Here is a 20,777-nt window from a genome sequence, read left to right as displayed (position 1 = left end):
CGTTCTGCAGAACCTCTCCAAAACCTGGAAAGTGGAGGGAAGAATGAGGTGCCATTGTTGAGTCTCCTTGAACATGATGAGGGATCCTCTGCTGTGGACTCAGGGAGAGACTGAGCCTCAATTTGGACACTGCATATTACTAACGTTTAATTCATCTTTATTTTTAGATAAAAATCAATATAAATAGAAATTTTTATATTTTCCTCCCTTACCTGTTAGACCAGTTGCACCTCTTCGGGAGGGCATGAACCCCACTTTGCAGTCCTTACAGATGGAAATTTCCCTTGTAAATGGCTCTTACAAAAGGGTATCTTTGGTTAGGATTTTCAGAACTTGTCCTGTCTCTGCTGTTTCTTAAGAAATAACCAGCCTAAAATCATCCTTATGCCAAAGTGGCACATTTTGGGGTGGCAAATTCTGCCCCCCTTTGGCTGGCATTGAAATTAAGGGAGAAAAGCAAAAAAAGTATTAGAATGTCTGTTTCCCACCTGCTCCACCCATCGTGAAAACACTATGTTTCTAGGCAGACACAAAATTCACTTCTTTGAGTCTGTTATACTGAATCTCCTGCCTTTTTTACTGCTGTATACACACCCTGAAGTTCCCTGTGGCCTGGGCCTAGAGTAAGGTCTGAGCTCTTTCATAAATTCAGAGGCGTCAGGGCCAAAAGAGGCCGTCCAAATGAGACATGGGAGCCAAGTTGAAAATGGCATCAGGGAAGATCTAGAGTCTGGCACGGGAGAAGGTTCAGAAGTGCAGGTGCTATTTCTGGGCTATGAGGGATGCAGAAGCCGGGCATAAGATGGAAAGAGAGATGCAAGCAATTGTTGGACATCTTATGGTGCCCTGGCAGAAGGAGTTGGGCAAACACTGACCTTTGGGCCCCAAATGGGTTTCAGCAGGATGACCTAATTCCAAAGCTCAGAGCTAATCCGATAAGGGAATTTGTCAGAAGGGGTATAACCAGGAGGAAATATTACAGTTCCCAGTGGGTATGTTTAAAATGACAAAGGAGAGCAGAAACCCAGTTAAATTTCAGTAGGTGTGCACACATCCTGGTACAAGTTGTTCATAGGCCATTCCTCAAAGATGTTATGGAGGGAAGAACATGTATTTATAACTTGTTAGGCTTTTTTAGCAATTTATGAGCCAAAAAGTTTGAAGAACATTTATAAATCCCACTTGCAAGTCGTAGTTGGACATGGCCTGCATTTACTCTACTGAGTAACACAGAAGATAGAGAATGAAGAAAAATCACAAAGACAGAGAAAAATCACCCATGCTTTAGGGCGGAAGATAAAATAGACTTGGGGTAATAAATTGTCTTTATAAATTGTCATTCACCACCCAACAGACTCGGAGACAAGGATTTAGGTGCAAGTAGTTTGTTTGAGAGGAGATCCCAGGAAGCACACGGCAGGAGGGCGTGGCGGAGCTTGGGTTTCAACATTGGCCCTGAGTCCAGATCTTAAACCGTGAGACCTTCAGATCTCCGTTTTCTTCATCTGTGAAAGGGAACTCATGGTATCACTCTTACTTGCTATAAGGAGGAGCTAAGTGAGGAGTCTCAAAAGTACTCTGAAAACTAGGAAGCACGATTTAAATAAAAAGCGATTGCATTTCATGAAAAGAAATGACTGTCCACTGAACACCTGGGTGAGATTTCAACAACATCCTCTTGGCTCCCTTATGAACATAAATAACAATCATGCTCAGGGTACACTCATTCTCTCTCTCTTTTTTTAAGATTTTATTTATTTACTTGCAAGAGAGAGAGAGCAGGCAAGACAGAGAGCACAAGGTGGGAGGGGAGGGGCAGAGGGAGAGGGAGAAGCAGGCTCTCTGCCGAGCAGGGAGCCCGACCTAGGACTCAATCCCAGGACCCTGGGATCATGACCTGAGCTGAAGGCAGACACTTAACCAACTGAACCACCCAGGAGCCCTGGTACACTCACTCTTGTGACTAGGAATTCTAACATTTCATAAAGAAGTTAATACATTATCTCATTTCATCATTACAAAAATTGTAATAGTCCTATGATATATTAAAAGTAAATACCACCTAGGGCAGCCTAGGTGGCTCAGTGGTTTAGCGCCTGCCTTGGGTCCAGGGCCTGATCCTGGAGACCTGGGATGGAGTCCTGCGTCGGGCTCTCTGCATGGAGCCTGCTTCTCCCCCTGCCTGTGTTTCTGCCTCTCTCTTTCTCTGTTTCTCATGAATAAATAAAACCTTTAAAAAAAGTAAATACCCTTATCCCCATTTTATAAATCAGAAAACTGAGACCTGTAGACTCACACAGTTGACGATGGGAAGAACCAGGGCTCAAACTCAGACACGTATTCAAATTCAGTGCTTTTAAATTTGTCCTCACTATGAATAGCGCTCCACTAAATGTGACCTCTAGGCATTAACAATAAAAGAAAGAGAAAACGATACAATGAAAGAAAGGACAGTTACTGTTTAATAGGTAGGGAGTTTCAGTTTGGGAAGATGAGAAAACTTCTGGAGGTGGATGGTGGTGATGGTTGCACAACAATGTGAATGTACTTAATGCCATAGAACTGAGCACTTCAAAAATGATCAAAACAGGAAATTTTATGTTCTGTATATTTTATCACAATAAACTCAGGAAGGAAAGAGGAGGGGGGAGAGAGAGAGCGCGAGGAAAGAAAAGTTTGGAAGTTTGTCACCAGGCAACCTTGGGGGCATCTTAATTAAGAACCATTGAAAAAGTTTGCTTTGAATCAGCAAAGCTATCATCATGGAAAATGGTCTAGATAGTGCATTTGAATGACTTTTTTTCAGTTAAAAATTTTAGTATAAAAGTGCTAACAGCCTTTTCCCAAGACATCTCCCATGGCCCAAACACTTCCTATTTCTCTAATCATTTCAGGCCCACACAAATCCCTGAAGGTACTGAGGAAATGATTCTCTGGGAGCACAATTCCACCTTTTTGCTATTTTAAAGGGCCTTGCTTCCCTGAGAAGAACTTAGAGGAGGCAGTACTGTGGGTGCTGGTGAAACCCTTTGGAGGAGGCAGTGAGAAGCTCAGTGTGTGGTCACATCATTCCCCATGAGCAACGGGAAGCTTCTGCTTGGGAAGCTTCTGCCCCCAAGCCCGCCACCCATGCAAACTGGAATCCGGGTGAGCCTTGAGCTAAAACTCTTTCCTTTTCTTCATTTAAACAATTGTTAGCATCACAGAGGATCCAGGGCACACTGGAAAAAGACACATATCTTAAAGATGTTGGGGTCTGACTCAGTTTTTAATTCGAAAGCAAATGCGCAGGACGACAGGGCCTCATACTTTTATTTTATTTTTTAAAGATTTTATTTATTTATTCATGAGAGACCTAGAGAGAGAGGCAGAGACACAGGCAGAGGGAGAAGCAGGCTCCATGCAGGGAGCCCGACGTGGGACTTGATCCTGGGACTCTAGGATCATGCCCTGAGCCCAAGGCAGATGCTCAACCGCTGAGCCACCCAGGCGTCCCAGGGCCTCATACTTTAAAGCACCACACAGCTGTCTGATTCGTGTTGCATTGTTTTTATTCTATCCCCCAGGAAGTCTGTCCTGGCTAACTGGACAGGGGTCGTGGATTCCCCTAGGTTCTCCTCTGATATTACGATAGTGATGCAACGGGACAGATGTAGCTGCACTTGTGATGAACGCCGCATAATGTCTAAGCGTGTCCAATCACGAGGCTGGACACCTGAAACTAATGTAACATTGTGGGTCAACTGTACTCAGAAAAAAAAAAAAATACTAACACTCGCTGCTAAGTGACTGCGTCAGCAAGCGTGCACACACTTCTACATCAGGGACGGCAGACTAAGGATCTACTGGCCAAAGCTGTCCCTCTGCCTGTTTTCATGTGGCCCACAAGCAAAAAAGAGTTTGTTTACATTTTAAATGGTCGGGAAAAAAGTAATCAAAAGATGAATCACATTTTGTGACATGTGAAAAGTACATGAAATTCAAATTTCAGGGTCAATAAATAAGGCTTTACTGCAATACAGCTATGCCCATTTTCTTTTTTTTTTTTTTTAAGATTTTATTTATTTATTCATGAGAGACACACAGAGAGAGAGGCAGGGACACAGGCAGAGGGAGAAGCAGGCTCCATGCAGGGAGCCCGACGCGGGACTCGATCCCGGGTCTCCAGGATCAGGCCCCAGGCCGAAGTTGGCACTAAACGGCTGAGCCACCCGGGCCTGCCCCCACTTTCTTACATAATATCTGTGGCTGCTTTCGTGCTATAACGGCAGAGTTGAGTAGTTGCAAAGGAGACACTTTATGGCCCACAATGCTGAAAATATTTATTATATGGCCCTTGAGAAAAAAGGTTTCCTGGCCCCTGGCCTGTGTGCACTGAATGTGTGAACACGGCCAGCATTTCTGCTGCTCTCTGCCTGTCCATACCCAAATCGCTGGTTCCTTCTTTATTGGAGGAGACAATCTGTCTTCCATGTCACACAGCGCTCTGCCTGTCAGGCTTCTTAATTTGTGATAATGAAGACAATAGGCCACTGACCTTTAGCGTGGGTCTTCCAGTGTTAAACACCCATTGTTCAGGATGCTTAGTCAATTTATTAGCACAGGTAGGTACTAATTCAGCATCTCAAGCTCTGCTTTGCACTATGGATATAAAAGTCCCTGACCACTAAGGATTTAAAAATCTGCTCAGAGAAGCAAGCTCTGCCCCCGGAAAGCTCCGATACAACAAGAGAAAGATACACACTAGGGTGCCCTTTGTGAGACATTCTTAGAACAGACGGTGCTGGGTCAGTATATGAAGTGCTTACCATGGTACAGACGTATGAGAACATGGTTTACGACAAACCTGCTTTCTATATAATTACGGAATAGAGAACTTAAGAGTCATCAAGTCCCATTTCCTGTACATTACAGAAGAGGAAACTAGTGCCCACAGAGGTCTCATGGTCGGTTAGATGAGAAGACTGGAACCTGGGTCTCTGGATTCCCAAGTTAGCTATATTTAACTGTAGCTCTTCAGAGTCTCAGGTCTTTAAAGCACCAGTAAAGAATGCTTGGAACTAAATATTTACTATACTTATCTTCATCCTGTAGTACATGTTTTCCTCAAACCATCATTTTAACCTTCAATTTCAACTCTGCTGACAACCTAGGAAAGAAAAGATGCCAAATTCTGATTTTTCTGTTCTTCTGTGGTGTTTCCAATCATTTAAAGTGGAAGGGAAGGGATGCCTGGGTGGTTCAGTCAGTTGAGCACCCGACTCTTAATTTTGGCTCAGGTCATGATCTCAGGGTTGTGGGATCGAGTCTCATGGGCTCTGTGCTCAGCAAGAAGACTGCTCCTCTCTCTCTCCCTCTGCACCCTGCCTGCTCAAGCACATGCGCACATGCACGTGCTCTCTCTCTCTCTCCAACAAATAAATCTTAAAAAAAAAAAAGTGGAAGAGGAAAAGAAAATACTGAAGTTCTTAAAAATCTGTTTTGATTGCTATTTATTTAAAAAGAAATAAGCATTTCCGGTATGCTTTCATGGAGAAACCACTGTGGATTGTTTTTACATAATTTTGTATTGTTTTTTAATTATGTTTAACATATCTCTCATAACAGAGGCCTGACCCTGGTATGAAACTGCCGATAACAAAACAAAACAAACAAAAAACAGCACCAAAGGGAAAAAAAGAAAACTTGAAAAGCTTGAGGTTGACCTGTAGTCATTCTATTTATATGTAGACAACATAAAGAAATAAGTGAGTCACATGGACATATTATTATTGTTACAATAAGTTCTTCTCACACTGGAAATAAATTTCTTTATGTGCTGCACTTCGCATTTTCTTCCTGCTTCTTTCCTATGTTACCTGTAGCTATTCCCACTGGCCAATTGGTCTGAGTACAATACAAAAAAAAGAAAAAAGTAATAAAGAAGTGAAGTTTGAAGAAATGTACATCAGGAACATTTTGGCTCTTTCCTTCCCACAAAATTTTAGCTGTTATCAATCACTGCATAACTAAATGCTGGTTCTAGCTCTTGCTTATTGGGGCTAAGAGTCCTGGCTTAGTTGAAAGATCCCAGAGGCTTTGATGTACCTGCAATATTTGGCAGTGTCCACTGCAGCAGGCCTCAGCTGAGACTCCTGACTTACTCACTTTGAAGTTAGCCAGAGCTTACTTCTCTGAATCAAAACTCCTGAGATAATGTGAGGCTATGAATGCTGATACCCCGGGTCTAACTAGGGAGTTCTGTACTCTTCTTTAGAGGAACTGGGATATGGATAGCTTCTAGGGCAGCAGACCGTGTCTTTAAGAGAGGTGGGATGGGATTTTCCACTTCTGATAATGGCAAACCAGCTAGTTGCTTAGTAACTCTCCTAAAATGAAAAGTTAGAAAATCTCTTTGAAAACATCAGAGAAATACCAAGGCAGTAAGGATTTGAGGGGCCAAAATCCTGGAGAGAAGGGAAGTGAAAGAGACGACAGTGTTATTCAGTACCATTTTCCCTTAAGGCATTTGCTAAGTTTCAAGCAGCAACAGAGAAATAAAGCTGAGCAGAGCTTCTAGAAGTTTTAGGAGGAAGGAGGACAATAAATAGAGTTTAAGGCCCACCAAGGAGAGGAGGCCAGGCAAACATCCCAGGCTTTCAGTTCAGATTCCCAAAGGGAGACACCCTAGTAGGGGGAGTGAACTATTTCTCAAAACGACCAAAGCCCAGTCTCCAATCTGCTCAGATCCTGATTGGGTCAGATATACTACCCCCTGCTAATTATCTGTAAGAAGCAAGAGCTAATCTTTTCTGGAAGATGGTAACACTCAGAGCCTCAAATTATTATTATTATTTTTTTTTTAGAGCCTCAAATTATTTACAATTCTTCATATAAAATCAGGTAGTCAAACAAAATTGCCTCATACACCAGGGGGCAAAATAAAATGGCCAAAAAACAAGAGAAGAAAATCTATAATAGAAACCAGCTTATAGAGGTTCCGCATGTTAGATTATCAGAGAGGGATTTTAAAATATATTGGGACTAATTCAAGAAATTGTATGACAAGATGGAACCAGATGGAAAGACTAGACACAGCTGAAGAGAGGATTAGTGAGCTGAAAATGGCCTGAGTGTAGTTCAGTGAGAAAAAAGGATGGAAAACACAACAAAAGGAGCAGGGAATTTATGGGTCTTGGTGAAATGAGATTGTGTTTAAAATGGTTCCTAGTAACAGAGGCGTGACCCAAGGACGAAATTTTCTGCCTCAATAAAAGCAAAAACAAGCAAAGGAGGAAGAAAACTCAAAAAGCTTAAGTTAATCTGTAGTATTCTGTTGATATGTGGACAGTATAAGAAAGGAGAGGGAAAAAAGACTTGGACAGAAGCAATATTTGAAGTTGCAGTGGTTGAGAACTTGACAAGACCGGTTAAAATTTACAACCACAGATTTAAGAAAAGCTATGAATCTCAAGCAGGAAAAATACAAAGAAAACCACAGCCAAGTGCATAATAGTAATGCTGCTGAAAACCAAAGATAAAGAAAAAATCTTAAAATCAGTCAGAGACAACTCAATAATTTTAGAGAGGCAACAACAAAACTGACATCTGTCATCGTAGTGTAAGTCAGAGTACAATAAATGGCAACTTCAAAGTGTGAAAGATCAGAACTGCTGGCTTAGAATTCTATACGCAGTGAAAATATCCTCCCCAAATTCAATCAAATGAAGGCATTTTCATACACTCAAAACCAGAAAATGTATCCCCACTAGATTTACACTAAATGAAATAGTGAAGGGCATTCTTTGGGCAGAAGCAAAATGAAGTCAGAGTTGCAGGAAGAAATAGAGAACAACATAAAAGGTAAATACAGGAATAAATTTAAATCTAAAGGTAAATATGTGAGTGAATGTAAAGTATGTAAAAACAAGAAACATAATGAGTTGTGAGTTTTAAAATACAGAGAATTAAAATGTAAAATAACAGTAGCCCCCCCTCCCCGAAAAGGCAGGAAAGAGTTAAAATAAAGTAATTAAAATAAAATAAAAGTGTCCTTGCATTGCAATCCTTGAATTGTCTGGGAGATGGGAAAGTACTAATTTATAGGAAATTCTAATAAGTCAAGGATACATGTTGTAAACTCTAGGGTAGCCCTTAAAAGAATACTCAGAGGAGCTCATATAATTAAACTCATGGGGAGGTTTAGAATTATTAAAACATTCACTAATTAAAAGAAGGCAAGAATAGGGGCACCTGGGTGGCTCAGTGGTTGAGTGTCTGCATTCGGCTCAGATCATGATCCTGGGGTACTGGGATTGCATCCCGCATTGGGTTCCCCACGGGGAGTCTGCTTCTCCCTCTGCCTATGTCTCTGCCTCTCTCTGCATGTCTCTCATGAATAAATAAATAAATAAAATCTTTAAAAAAAAAAAAAGGAAGGCAAGAAGGATGGGAGAAAGGATAAGGAGACAGGTGAAACCAATAATGACCAAATAATAATGTGATAGATTTAAATCCAAATATATCAGCAAAGTCAAGTTTATCAGAGTGTCTGTGTTTATAGAACAGAAACCTGTAGCCAGATTATAAAGAGCAAAGACATTTGTATAAAATGACTCATGTTATGCATACTCACAAAACACCAACATTGATAAGGAAAGCTTAAAACTCATAATGCAAAGACATCCATGGCGCAGGTTAGTGGACGTCATCAATTTAATGAGTACTTAAGTTCACTCAAGGCATAAAGCTTCAAAAATTGTGAAATTGTATAGCTCATATAGGAAAAAAAATTGATAGTGGCTTTCTCAAATAACCTTAAACATTTTACAATAATCCTAAACATATATGATATAACCAGTAATGCAGGGATCCCTGGGTGGCGCAGCGGTTTGGTGCCTGCCTTTGGCCTAGGGCGTGATCCTGGAGACCCGGGATCGAATCCCACATCGGGTTCCTGGTGCATGGAGCCTGCTTCTCCCTCTGCCTGTGTCTCTGCCTCTCTCTCTCTCTCTCTCTGTGTGTGTGTGTGTGTGACTATCATAAATAAATAAAAAAAAAATAACCAGTAATGCATTATGGAGCTGAAAGAAATTTTTTAAAATCTTTAAAAAAATATTTTATTTATTAATTTATGAGACACACACAGAGAGACAGAGAGAGAGAGAGAGCAAGGCAGAGACACAGGCAGAGGGAGAAGCAGGGTCCATGCAGGGAGCCCAATGTGGGACTTGATTCCAGGACTCCAGGATCGCGCCCTGGGCCGAAGGCAGGCACTACACTGCTGAGCCACCCAGGGATCCCGAAATTTTTCTAACCTTTCCTTAATAATAAGCCAATTTTAATCAGCCATGCCACAAATCTGACAAGGCTTTCTAATTTCACTATTTTCTATAGTGACTATCACCAAACCATAGTCATTTTAAGAGGAGACAATCGAGGATGAAGCCAAAATATTTAAGAAAACAAGTGTGATGGACATGTGTCAGACAGTTAATTAATAGTTACTATGTTATTTTTCTGGACTTTGTGATGTTTGTAGAATTTATCAACTTATTTAAGTTGTGATTTCTAAATTTAATATATTTCTTAATCTTTCAAAACATTCATGTCTCTACCTAACTTTGCATTCATAATTTTACTTGTTTTTTCATTAAAAAGCATTCTCCAATTAGTTCCCATAAAACCTGGATAAGGTCTTGTCATCTACAGTTGGGATGACTACTGCAATCATTCTGTTAACCATCAAAGGAGATGAACATGATTCACAAACCATAATCCAGCTCCAGGCTCTCTTAGTAGGATCTACCAGAATTTACTCATTTTTTTACTCCTTCTTTCATGTTTCCATCCATTCATGTATTCAACAAACACTTATCAAGCTTCTTCTACAGGTTAGGGATGGTTTTAGTCTCAGAGAATATGCTAATGAATAAGATAGCCTCCCATTTTGGGAGGGTTGTATTTTTAGTGGTTGAAGACAGATAATAAGCAAATAGATGAACAAAATAATTCTCAAGAAAATAATACTGGGTGATATTTACCAAAGAGGAATGAAGACATACCTTCATACAAAACCCTATGTGAATGTTTATGACAACTTTATTCAAATCACCCAAACCCCAAAACAACCCTAATGCCCACTGACTGAAGAAGGGATAAACAAACTGGTCTATCCATGCAGTGGAATACTACTCAGCAAAAAAAAAAAAAAAAAAAAAAGGAATGGGTTCCTGATAGATACAACATGAGTTGAAAGAAGCCAGACTTAAACAACTATATACTGCATAGTGTCATTCATATGAAATTTTGGAAAAGATCAGTGGTTTCTAGGAGTTGAGGGTGGAGGAAGGGGACAGACTATACAAGGACATGATAGTATCTGGGGGTGATAGAAATGTTCTACATCTAGACTATAGTGGTGGTTACATACTGCATAAGTTTGACACAGTTCAGAGAAATGTACACCCAGAAGTTTACTATATGTGAGTTATACCTCAATCAACCTGAAAAAAGAAACTGGATGATGGAATAGTGTGGGTCATTCCTTTAGACTGAATAGCCAATAAAGACCCCCTATAGAAAGTGATATTTATTTTTAGGGCAGGGGCAGAGGGAGAGAGAGAATCTTAAGCAGGCTCCACACCCAGCCAAGAGCCCAACATGGGGCTCAATCTCACGACCCTGAGATCATGACCTGAACCTAAATCAAGAGTCAGACGCTTAACCGACTGAGCCACCCAGGCGCCCCTATAGAAAGTGATATTTAATGTGTAAAATGAACTGCAGCTTCTTAAGAGTTTTCTCAGCAAATCAGATCATTTCAAGTAGCAGCAAATATCAGATACTAATCAACAGAATTTCAAAGATGACTGTAAGAAACAAAATCCCTTGTTCCATTACTGGGAGGTAGAAAGAGAGGAATGGAGAAATTTTTTTCTTTTATTCTGCAAAACATGTGTTTTAATTGAGAGAATTCATGCAAACTGTACACACCAGGAGGATTTACAAGTGCAAAACTGCTAATTTAGTCTATTTTCAAAGGATATTATTGGCAAGCACAGTTCAAAAAACCTCACCAAGAAGCCCTTTCAGGCTATGCAGTATATTTCATGATCAAGTTTGTGCTTTTTTTTTTTTTGCCTCGTGCATATTGTCAGAAATTATAATTAATCACACAAAAGTCTAACACTTTAAAAGATAGTATGTGAGAGACAAGGTTAAAATGCTTTTCTGACCTTCTCTCCACAGCACTTTGGTTGAAAGAGCCTTGCTGGGAAACCCCACTTCCATTGCCCCCTGGGCACTCCAGAGTCTGCCAACAGCCGTGGCAGATCCATCACCATGGGGAAACACGAGTTGAGCTTCCTTCTAGAGAGGCAGTGTGCTTCAGAAAAATCATACTATAGAGAAGTTATGAATTGGTGGCTCATGTAAACTCCTCCAACAGAGGGACTTTCTGGAAAAGATGATTTATAAGAAATTAAATTGTCTTCTCTCATGTGAAGGGCCAGTCTCCTTGGAATCAATGAAGCTGGGCCTCTAGAACATTAGAGGAGCCTTGGGAATCACTGGGGTGATCCCCTTAGAAGGGCACCACCTTGGAGTTACTCAGGTTATCCTACCTCAGAACAGCAGGGTTTAGGATCAGTAGCTTCCACTTTCCAGGGAAGGGAAATGGAATCAGACTCTGTATCTTGATGGTTTCTGAAGAAATGTTTCCAGTTCCCCTGAAGGAACTAGGACTTAGAATGAGGAAAGCAGGATTATGGTCTGACTGTACTCTGAATTGACAAGGCCAAATTCCATCGTTGATCTCTGTCAAAGAAGGGTTTGGACTTTAAGATGACTTGTACTTGTCACTGTTCAAACATCAACCAATCTGTGGTTACTGTCCTCTCATTAGGTGAGCCTGGTGTCGTAGAAGGCACAGACCCCATGGAGCTTCCCATATGATTAAGGAAGTAGAAAGTATATTGTACAAAGGACCCAGTAATATGATGCGGGACAGATTTGGTATTTCATAGACAATACAGGCAAAAACATCTTGAGAAAGGGAAAAATCAGCGAAAGCAAAAGATCAGGGAATGCTTCATAGAGGAGAAGGGACCTGGACTGTGCCTTGAAGGATTCATAGAATTTGGATAGATGGAGGGAATAGAACCCAGCTATTAAGGAGAGGGAAATGAAGTCAGAGAGGGGAGAAGTCAGAAGGCACATGTGGAAGCAATGAGAAGAGTTTAGCTAGAGGGGCGCCTGGGTGGCTCATTCGGTTAAGCATCTGATCTTTGATTTCTGCTCAGGTCATGATCTCAGGGTTGTGGGATCGAGCCCTGAGTTGTTGGGCTCTGCACTGAGTGTGGAGCCTGCTTAAGATTCTCTCTCCCTCTCCCTCTGCCCCTTCCTGTCCCCCACTCCAATCGCATACTTGTGCTCTCTCTCTCTCTCTCTCTCTCTCAAAAGATAAAAAAGAGTTTAGCTAAACAGTGTTTGTTCTGGCAAGCCTTGGAATAGGAAGATAGAATGATAGAATGGCAGATGGAAGAGGGCCTGGCAAAAGAGAATGGAAGGATCAGAGAGGAGTTCATAATGCAGACCTGGAAAGTGAACCACACATGTATTTTTCAGGTCTCAAAACCTCCATCAGTGGGGCGCCCAAATTCCTCAAACCTGTGGCTGGTGATTGTACTGGGCTGCCTGGTTTCTTCCCTCTTCATTTTTGGGAATCTTCTACGAGAAGATATTTGATAGACAGGAACAGCCCACGCAGCTAGGAGGCATTTGATATTTGCCTATGTGAGGAATTTCTGATACCCTCAATGAGATCAATTAACGTGGATCTTGGAAAAGAGATTTGGACCCCAAGACAGAGAGCAAACTCTCTTCTGTCTAATAGAACTCTCTGCAATGATGGAAATGTTCTGTACATTCACTGTCCAGTAGAGTCATGTGCCTACTGAGCCTTTGACATGTGGCTGGTGTGACTAGGGAGCTGAATTTTTAGTTTTATTTGGTTAGTGCTAAGATGGTGGACCATGCAGCTTGAGATGTCAGGAAAGGCCAAAACTACATTATCTTATAAATTCCTTGCAGTGAATTCAAACAGTCTATACTTCAAGAAGTTTGCATAAATGCAACTCTTTCCTGTTTTTTTACACATTCCAAATCACAAGGGAGGGGAAAACGTACGAATAGTCTTTTCCATGGAGTCAATGAAGGATCACAATTACAGTGGAACTCCTGTATATGTCTGCCTTTAGGATTCATGATGCCAGCTCCATTCTAGCAGAAATAGCACTGAATAATGATACTGAAGCAGGTACAATATAACCTGGGCATTATATGCTGTCAACATTACACCTAGCTTTAAACTTCACATTTACTGGGAAAAAAAAAAAAAAAAACTCTCCTTAACCCTTCTTCTGTGAAGGGCCCAATTCCAGTCTTTTTTTTTTTTTTAGATTTTATTTATTTATTCATGAGAGACACAGAGAGAGAGAGAGAGAGAGAGAGAGAGAGAGAGAGAGGCAGAGACACAGGCAGAGGGAGAAGCAGGCTCCATGCAGGGAGCCTGACGTGGGACTCGATCCCGGGACTCCAGGACCACGCCCTAAGCCGAAGGCAGGCGCTAAACCCCTGAGCCACCCAGGGATCCCCCAATTCTAGTCTTAAACTCCATTTACATAATACGGAGGCACCTGGTACAAAAATGGGCATCTAGTAGGAAAGACCAGTATGTAAAAAGTAGAACACTGTCCATCTGCCCATCCACTCACCTATCTATCATTTCATCTATCCATCCATCCACCCATCTATTCATCCCCTGAATCTATTTACAGATTCAGAAAGAAAGGTTTTTCTCTTATTTACTCAAACAGTGAGAGTTTGACAGAAAGGAAGAGATAAGAAGCTGGTGACTGTATGAAACATTTTAGAGTATGCTTTCAGATGAATTCTGAAAAAGGAGAAGAAAAAGAATGAGAAGAAAAGTATGCAGCCTCTCTCTCTCTCAATAAATAAATAAATCTTTAAAAAAAGATTAAAAAAAGAAAAGTATGCATTAATTAACCATAATTTTAATTAGTCAATATTTATTGACCACCCATTTGGTCCAAGGAACCACATGAAGCACTGTGGGGGATATGAGAATATATAAGAAATCTCTGCTCTCAGCATGCTTAATAATCTACTTGAAAAGTTAATACAATGAATGTACCAGAGGCCAAAAATAGACAAATGAGTGAAATACTTCAAAAGAGCAAGATGAGAGAAGTCAAAGATAATTCATGTCTCAGATAATAAGCTTTATGTTTAGGGGAGGGTTAGGAACTTGGGGCTAGAATGGTCCAACTTAGGGCTTTAAGGAGGAAGCTTGAACCATATTCAGAATGATAGGCAAGGTGACAGACTAAAAAAAATTTTTTTTTAGAAATAATCTAGCTCAACTCTATTACTTTATAGATGATTCAACTAAGGCCAGAGAGTTAAGTGATTTCATCCAACTCCCTTAAATGGGCAGTAATGGCAGCAAAAGCCTAAAATGGAGGACCATCAATGCCCATTCCAAGCCCATACATCACATGGGGAGTAGAGTCTTCTATGCTGGAAAGGAGAAAGCGTTCTGGAGAGTGGGCAGGACACAGCATAAGCAAGGAAGCAGAGCCAGGAACCTGTCAGAATGACCACCACGGACGAGGACATCAGTGCGTGCGTAAGGGGAAGAAGGCATGAAAGGAGAGGGCTCCAGGGACCAAGTGTGAAGGGGCTTGAATGCAAGTCTGCAATTGGTCAGCCGTGTGCAACCCAGAATTCTGGTTTCTGGGACTGCCTTGAAGTTTCTCTCTGACACAGTGCAGCAGTATACACTTTTCCAGAAAACCGTTACTTCTTTCATATTAACAAAGACTCAAGTTCCCCCTGGGGAAAGGAGGACTGCAGAAGGGAGATGGGGATGAGTCCTGGCATCGCTGGTGAACCACAGAGGGCAGGGATGGATGATTATCACTATGCCATTCCCACCTCAGAAACCCTGATTCAGGAGATTTTGGATAGGGGCTAAGAAGCTGTAGAGTTTTTGAGCTCCCCATTGGTTTGTGATGATCATCCAGTCTGAAGGGTCTTCTGGTTCATCCTTTTACCAACCTGTCAAATACAGACTAGCACTTTAGAAAACTCTTTGATGATCTTTACTAAATATATGTCCCCTGTGATCCAGGGATTCCATTCCCAGGCTTAAACGCAAGAGAAATAAACATGTATGCTCCCCTAAAAGGCATGAATAAGAATATCCAGAGTAGGTTATTAGAAACCCTAAACTAGAAACAACCCAATGTCCATCAGTATTAGAATGGATACATAAACTGGGGTATGTTCATACACTGAAATACTGCACAAGAATTAAAAAGAACAGGGCAGCCCGGGTGGCTTAGCGGTTTAGCACCGCCTTCAGCCCAGGGTGTGATCCTGGAGACCTGGGATCGAGTCCCACGTCGGGCTCCCTGTGTGGAGCCTGCTTCTCCCTTGGCCTGTGTCTCTGCCTCCCTCTCTCCGTGTGTCTCTCATAAATAAATAAATAAAATCTTAAAAAAAAAAGAATTAAAAAGAACAAACCTTTCCTATGTGCACCAACATAGATGACTCTCACAGACGATAAGCATAAGAAATGTGATTCCCTTAATATGAGATTAAAGAACTGGCAAAAATAATCTACGTTAATTGAACTCAGAACAGTGATTGCCTCTCTGTGAGAGTGGATATTAACTGGAACGAGGCCTAAAAGAAACTCCTGGGGTGCTGGAACTATTCTCTATCTCCATCTGGGTGGTGGTTATGTTGTTATGAAGATATAAGTAAAAATATATTGAGCTCTACACTTGTTCACTTTCCTGTACCTAGATCATACCTTATTGAGAAAAAAATATAGATAGAATGTGTGGGTATTTGCCCTACCATGAGGGTTATTATAACTCATGAGGTTATTATAAGACAACAATAGCTTTTTAAAATGAGATAAATAGGGGTGCCTGGGTGGCTCAGTCAGTTAAGCGGCTGCCTTTGGCCCAGGTCATGATCCCAGGGTCTTGGGATTGAGCCCCGCGTCGGGGACTCCCCACTCAGTGGGGAGTCTGCTTCTCCTTCTCCTTCTGCTGCTCCTGCTGCTGGTGCTCTCTTGCTCTCCCTCAAATTAAAAAAAAAAAAATCTTTTTACAAATGAGATAAAGAGGGCAGCCGGGGTGGCTCAGCAGTTTAGCGCCACCTTCAGCCCAGGGCGTGATCCTGGAGACCCAGGATCGAGTCCCAAGTCAGGCTCCTTGTGCGGGGCCTGCTTCTCCCTCTGCCTGTGTCTCTGCCTCTCTCTCTCTCTCTCTGTGTCTATGAATAACTACATAAAATCTTTTTAAAACAAATGAGATAAAGATATAAGTACAGTTTTCTATTATTTAATTAGCTCAATACTTATTCTTGTCAAAATTGGTTAGATGCACTACCTAGGATTCAGGAGATCCATCAGCCCTTTGAAGCCTTAGCAAAGCGAAAAAGTTAGTTACATGGGAGCTAATAGTAGGGGAGGACACACAGTAACTATAAACTTGCTGAGAACACACCAGAGCTGCCAAAGGCTGTAACCCGGCTTTTGAAAGAGTCTTTCTGCTGTTGGGGAATTTGGTCTACTCTGCAACTCTGGAAGGAGTCCCCTGCAGCTGCATCTTTATATTCCACACCCTCGCTCTCCTCTCTGCGCCCCCCACCTCCACCCCAAGAAGAAGGTCAACACCCTCTATACCACTGCACCCCCAACCCGGAATCCAAACTCTTATCTTCCCATCAGGAAAACTAGCCTCCTTCCTGAGATGCCTTTGGTCATTAGTAATGAGCCACATTGTGCCAGCCCCACAGTTGCCTGTCCTGGATCAACACGGGAAACCGCCCGTGGCCACTAGTACCTGGTGGGCTAATGTCCAGGTTAGAGCAAGCTGGAGGTGAGAGAAACCCTGGCCGGCCGGTACGATGTGCAAACCTTGTCTCCAGGCTATTATTTTTCCATCTTTGAAAATGAACAGTGTACTTCAGGCAGCTAAGTATAAACACATGTCTACAAATACTGATAACACTATCTTTATTTGTCTATTACTTGACAAAGCCAGATCACCTGGGGACTGTTTGTTCCTCTATAAAATGAAAATCCACCACCATATGTATTAAAATGTGGGACATTTTCTTCAGAGTATAAACTTTCAAGAGCTGCTTCAATGCCCTTCCTGGTACACTGTCAAATCCTTATGTATCTTTAACAGCATAACATATAGTGCATTTTAAGATAAAAACTTATAGGGGATCCCAGGGTGGCTCAGCCATTTAGCGCCTGCCTTCGGCCCAGGGCATGATCCTAGAGTCCCAGGATCGAGTCCCGTGTCGGGCTCCCTGCATGGGGCCTGCTTCTCCCTCTGCCTGGGTCTCTGCCTCTCTCTCTCTCTGTCTGTCCCTCATGAATAAATAAATAAAATCTTAAAAAAAAAAAAACCAAACTTATAGTCTCTGGTTCATTGTTCCAGTTTTTCTTAATTTGACCATATCCTCCACGATGCTTCTGGAATCTATCCACTGCTACATCAAGTTTCTAGAGCTCAGAAGTATATGATATAGGCAGCATTGTGTGTGTGTGAACAACCTGCAGATATTTTCTGACTGGCTCCTTCAAGCAAGTGTTTTCTTACATAATAGATGCTTGGTAAATGTTCAAAGAAGGAATATGAATCTTTAAGACAGAATAAATGAATTTTTAAGCAACATGTTCACACAGGAAATGCAGTTCACAAATACGAGAATTTCCCAGAATAAAACGCTGGACTCCCTCCCCCCACCAAAAACCCCCAAAGCCACTGTATATGGAAGTACATCAATAAAGATATTAAAATTCAAAATCAAACTTGAATGGAACTTTCTCGAGGAAAGAAAAAAAAAAATCCAAGCAATGCTTGATTTCACTGAAGAGACACTTAGAAAAACCAGCTCTCTGGTTACACAGAGCCAAATACAAAATCAGCTGTGAGAAAAGTTAAATGGCCTGAGAAAAATAAACTTCAAGGAGATGCTGCTTATTTTCTCGTCTTGTTTATTTCTGAAAGAATATTTTGAGGAAGAAATTCAGTGGGACTTTTCTGTTGTCTGAAGACTTGGAATTGGTTCTAAGAAACATTTGCCTGGGGTGTAAACTCTATTAGGTGTGATATTTTTTTTCTCACCAGTCAATTAATTTTGCAGGGAGGGAGAAGTTAGGAAAAAGCAATGCTAAATCGATCTGTCTCCAGAAAATACACTTCAATCTTATGCTCAGAGATTTTTTTTTTCTCATTTGTCCCCTTTCATCCCATCACCCACTCTGTTTTCTTACTTAAACCAATACGTCAAACTCAAGAAGTAATTCCCAGAAGAAAAACGTGCCTGGAAGGGAATCTGTGTTTGAGTAAAACTTCTGGTGCAAACAGCTCCATCTGACCCAAGCTGGTGGCTCATTTACCAAGGGGTCTACTACCACCCTAGAGAGAATGGGACTTTCCTCCAGAACTTACCTGTCCGCCGAGAGAGCCGTGAGGGTGAAGACAGACACCCCCACGGAGGTGAGCTGTATAAAGGGGATCAGTTTGCAGCCAATCCTGCCAAATAGCCATCTGTCGGCCAGGTACCTGCTGGCGTCCACGGGGGCGCATGTTACCAGGAGGAGCAGATCTCCCAAGGCCAGACTGGAGATGAACAGGTTCGGCACGTTTCTCATGGCCTTCACTGTACAGAAGATCTTGATCAGGGTGATGTTGCCGATGAGGCCTATCAGAATGATGACCCCGTAGATGGCAGGGATGACATAGAAGATCCCTGGGTGGAACCAGTCGTCGTTCATGGGGAGATCTGCACTGTGATTGGAGACGTTGCAGTGCAAAAAGTGGTCCACTTCCAAGTTCAAAAGCAAACAATCATTCAGAGCCATCCTCTAGGTTCTTTCCCACCTAAAAAGTGCTCTTAGATGCTGTTGCTTAACTTTGATTTTGTAGTTGGGTGAAAATGAGGATAAAAATCTATGCTGGGCTCTTGATCTTCTTTAACAAAAATACTCTGAGTACGTATAATACTATGGCATTCAGAGAGGTCTGGCGCTATTTTGATGCTGGTGCTGCTCTGGTCTTCACCTGACCAATGTGATACATAGCTAAATTCACTAAGTTAACAACAAAACAACAAAAAAGTCAGCCAGAAAGGGCTTAGAATTAAACCCACTCTGTAGCAACTCTTTCTACCCCCATTCTAGTCTGAGTCTCCCTGGCTGCAGTTTACTAAGAACTTTTAGCCGGCTATTTTCACACGGCATTTCCTATCTTTCCTGATAGTTAGAACCTGAAGGTTTAAAGTGGGTAGAAAAAAAACTGCACTGAGAAAGCCTCAAATCCTATAGGCAGGATGCTATGCACGTCACCGACTTAACCAGCAAACGGCAGCTCTGCGGAGCCGAGGCTCTGCAGAGGAACCAGGGCGACTTACAGAGAATGCCAGCCCCCTGCTGGACACTTCAATCACTGCCCAGGACGCTGCTCTCCCCAGATGAGAATCGACCCCGCAGACTCACAGGTGCCCTGGGCCTCTCATTTCCCATGCGGCACCTGTGGCAGGTATTTAATAGGCATTACCAGCCCTCGGCAAAGGCACCGCTAATCTTGCTGATACTGTGCCCACGAATCCAGATAAAACTCACAGCCCAATTTCTCATCTTTTCCAATACGTTAAAGTTGCTATCAAATGAGGTCTGGGTCTGAATTAAATGCACACGGATGCATGCGGGATGTCCATGTGTGAGCTGTCCCACCTGCCTTCCCAATGCCTCTTTGAACGCAGCTACTGAGGAAAAACAGGCGGGGGGATTTGTGCCTTGAACCTTCAGTAACTGACATCTGGGAAAAGCCGAAGCAGAACACGCACACGCGCTCTTCCCCATAGATTTGCCGGGCCATCATTATTCCCTTTGCCAGGGAGAAATAAAATCGAGAGCCAGCTGCATTCTCAAATCTCAAAGATCAGTAGTCTTTTTCAGAAAAATGGGATTGTTCTCATTGGCTCTAAAAATTACACGAACTGGCATTGTGATGCCGTTATTTGCAGTTTTTTATGGAATGCTTGCCATGTTTTAGAGCGACTTTCCTCTTAAGCCCTAAGTGGGCAATGAACTGAAAGGACTTAGAATACCAAGGAATTGGGGAGTGGAAAGAATGAACTTAGAGTTGATTGGGTGCCAGAAAAGGCTTTCTGGAGGAGGTACTACAAGTTTTGAGTTTGGACCCTTAGCTAACAACTTAAAAATATAGGACACCGGTTTATCTTCAAGACTTATGTGGAGCCTGCTCTTCCAGCGGCATCACCAGAAGTCAGTTACTGACAGGTACAGCCACTGAAGCTTTGGTTTTTCAAGATCCATAAGGAGTAAAGTAGCTTGCACTTGTCACCAGGCCAGAACCCACCAAAAAAGACTCCAAGTGCTTTGTGATAATTTCCATTGGCAGGTGACAACACTGAGATGGCCGCCATGCCCTTCCCTTCCACAAATCCAGAGGGCTTGTGCTCCCCTCAGCCAGTAAGAGAGAGTCTGATGCTGCACACCTGGAGTGGGAAGAGCTGCTAAGTGGAGTTCAGTGTCACTGGGTAAGGAGTCAGTAACCATGAGCCTAGTGGTGTTGATTAGTTGCTAGCAGTAATACCTTAATAATGCAGTACATGGCTTCTGTGCTTCCGTCTTGACTCCTTCACGTACTGCCTTG

General features: G+C 42.1%; 1 protein-coding gene across 1 annotated transcript in view; it reads right to left on the bottom strand.

The window, feature by feature from the left end:
* GRPR (gastrin releasing peptide receptor) overlaps nucleotides 1–19,023 on the bottom strand; it is a 29,925-nt gene extending 10,902 nt beyond the window's left edge. The window contains exon 1 of the mRNA XM_055338378.1: nucleotides 18,549–19,023. Within this exon, the coding sequence (XP_055194353.1) occupies nucleotides 18,549–18,961 (413 nt within the window). The 5' untranslated portion in view covers nucleotides 18,962–19,023. The remainder of the gene's footprint in view (nucleotides 1–18,548) is intronic.
* Between the last annotated feature and the right edge of the window lie 1,754 nt (nucleotides 19,024–20,777).

Source organism: Nyctereutes procyonoides, unplaced genomic scaffold, assembly GCF_905146905.1.
Source record: "Nyctereutes procyonoides isolate TBG_1078 unplaced genomic scaffold, NYPRO_anot_genome, whole genome shotgun sequence".
NCBI lineage: Eukaryota > Metazoa > Chordata > Mammalia > Carnivora > Canidae > Nyctereutes > Nyctereutes procyonoides.
Note: the sequence above shows the minus strand (reverse complement) of the source record. Positions and strands in the feature narration are given on the sequence as shown.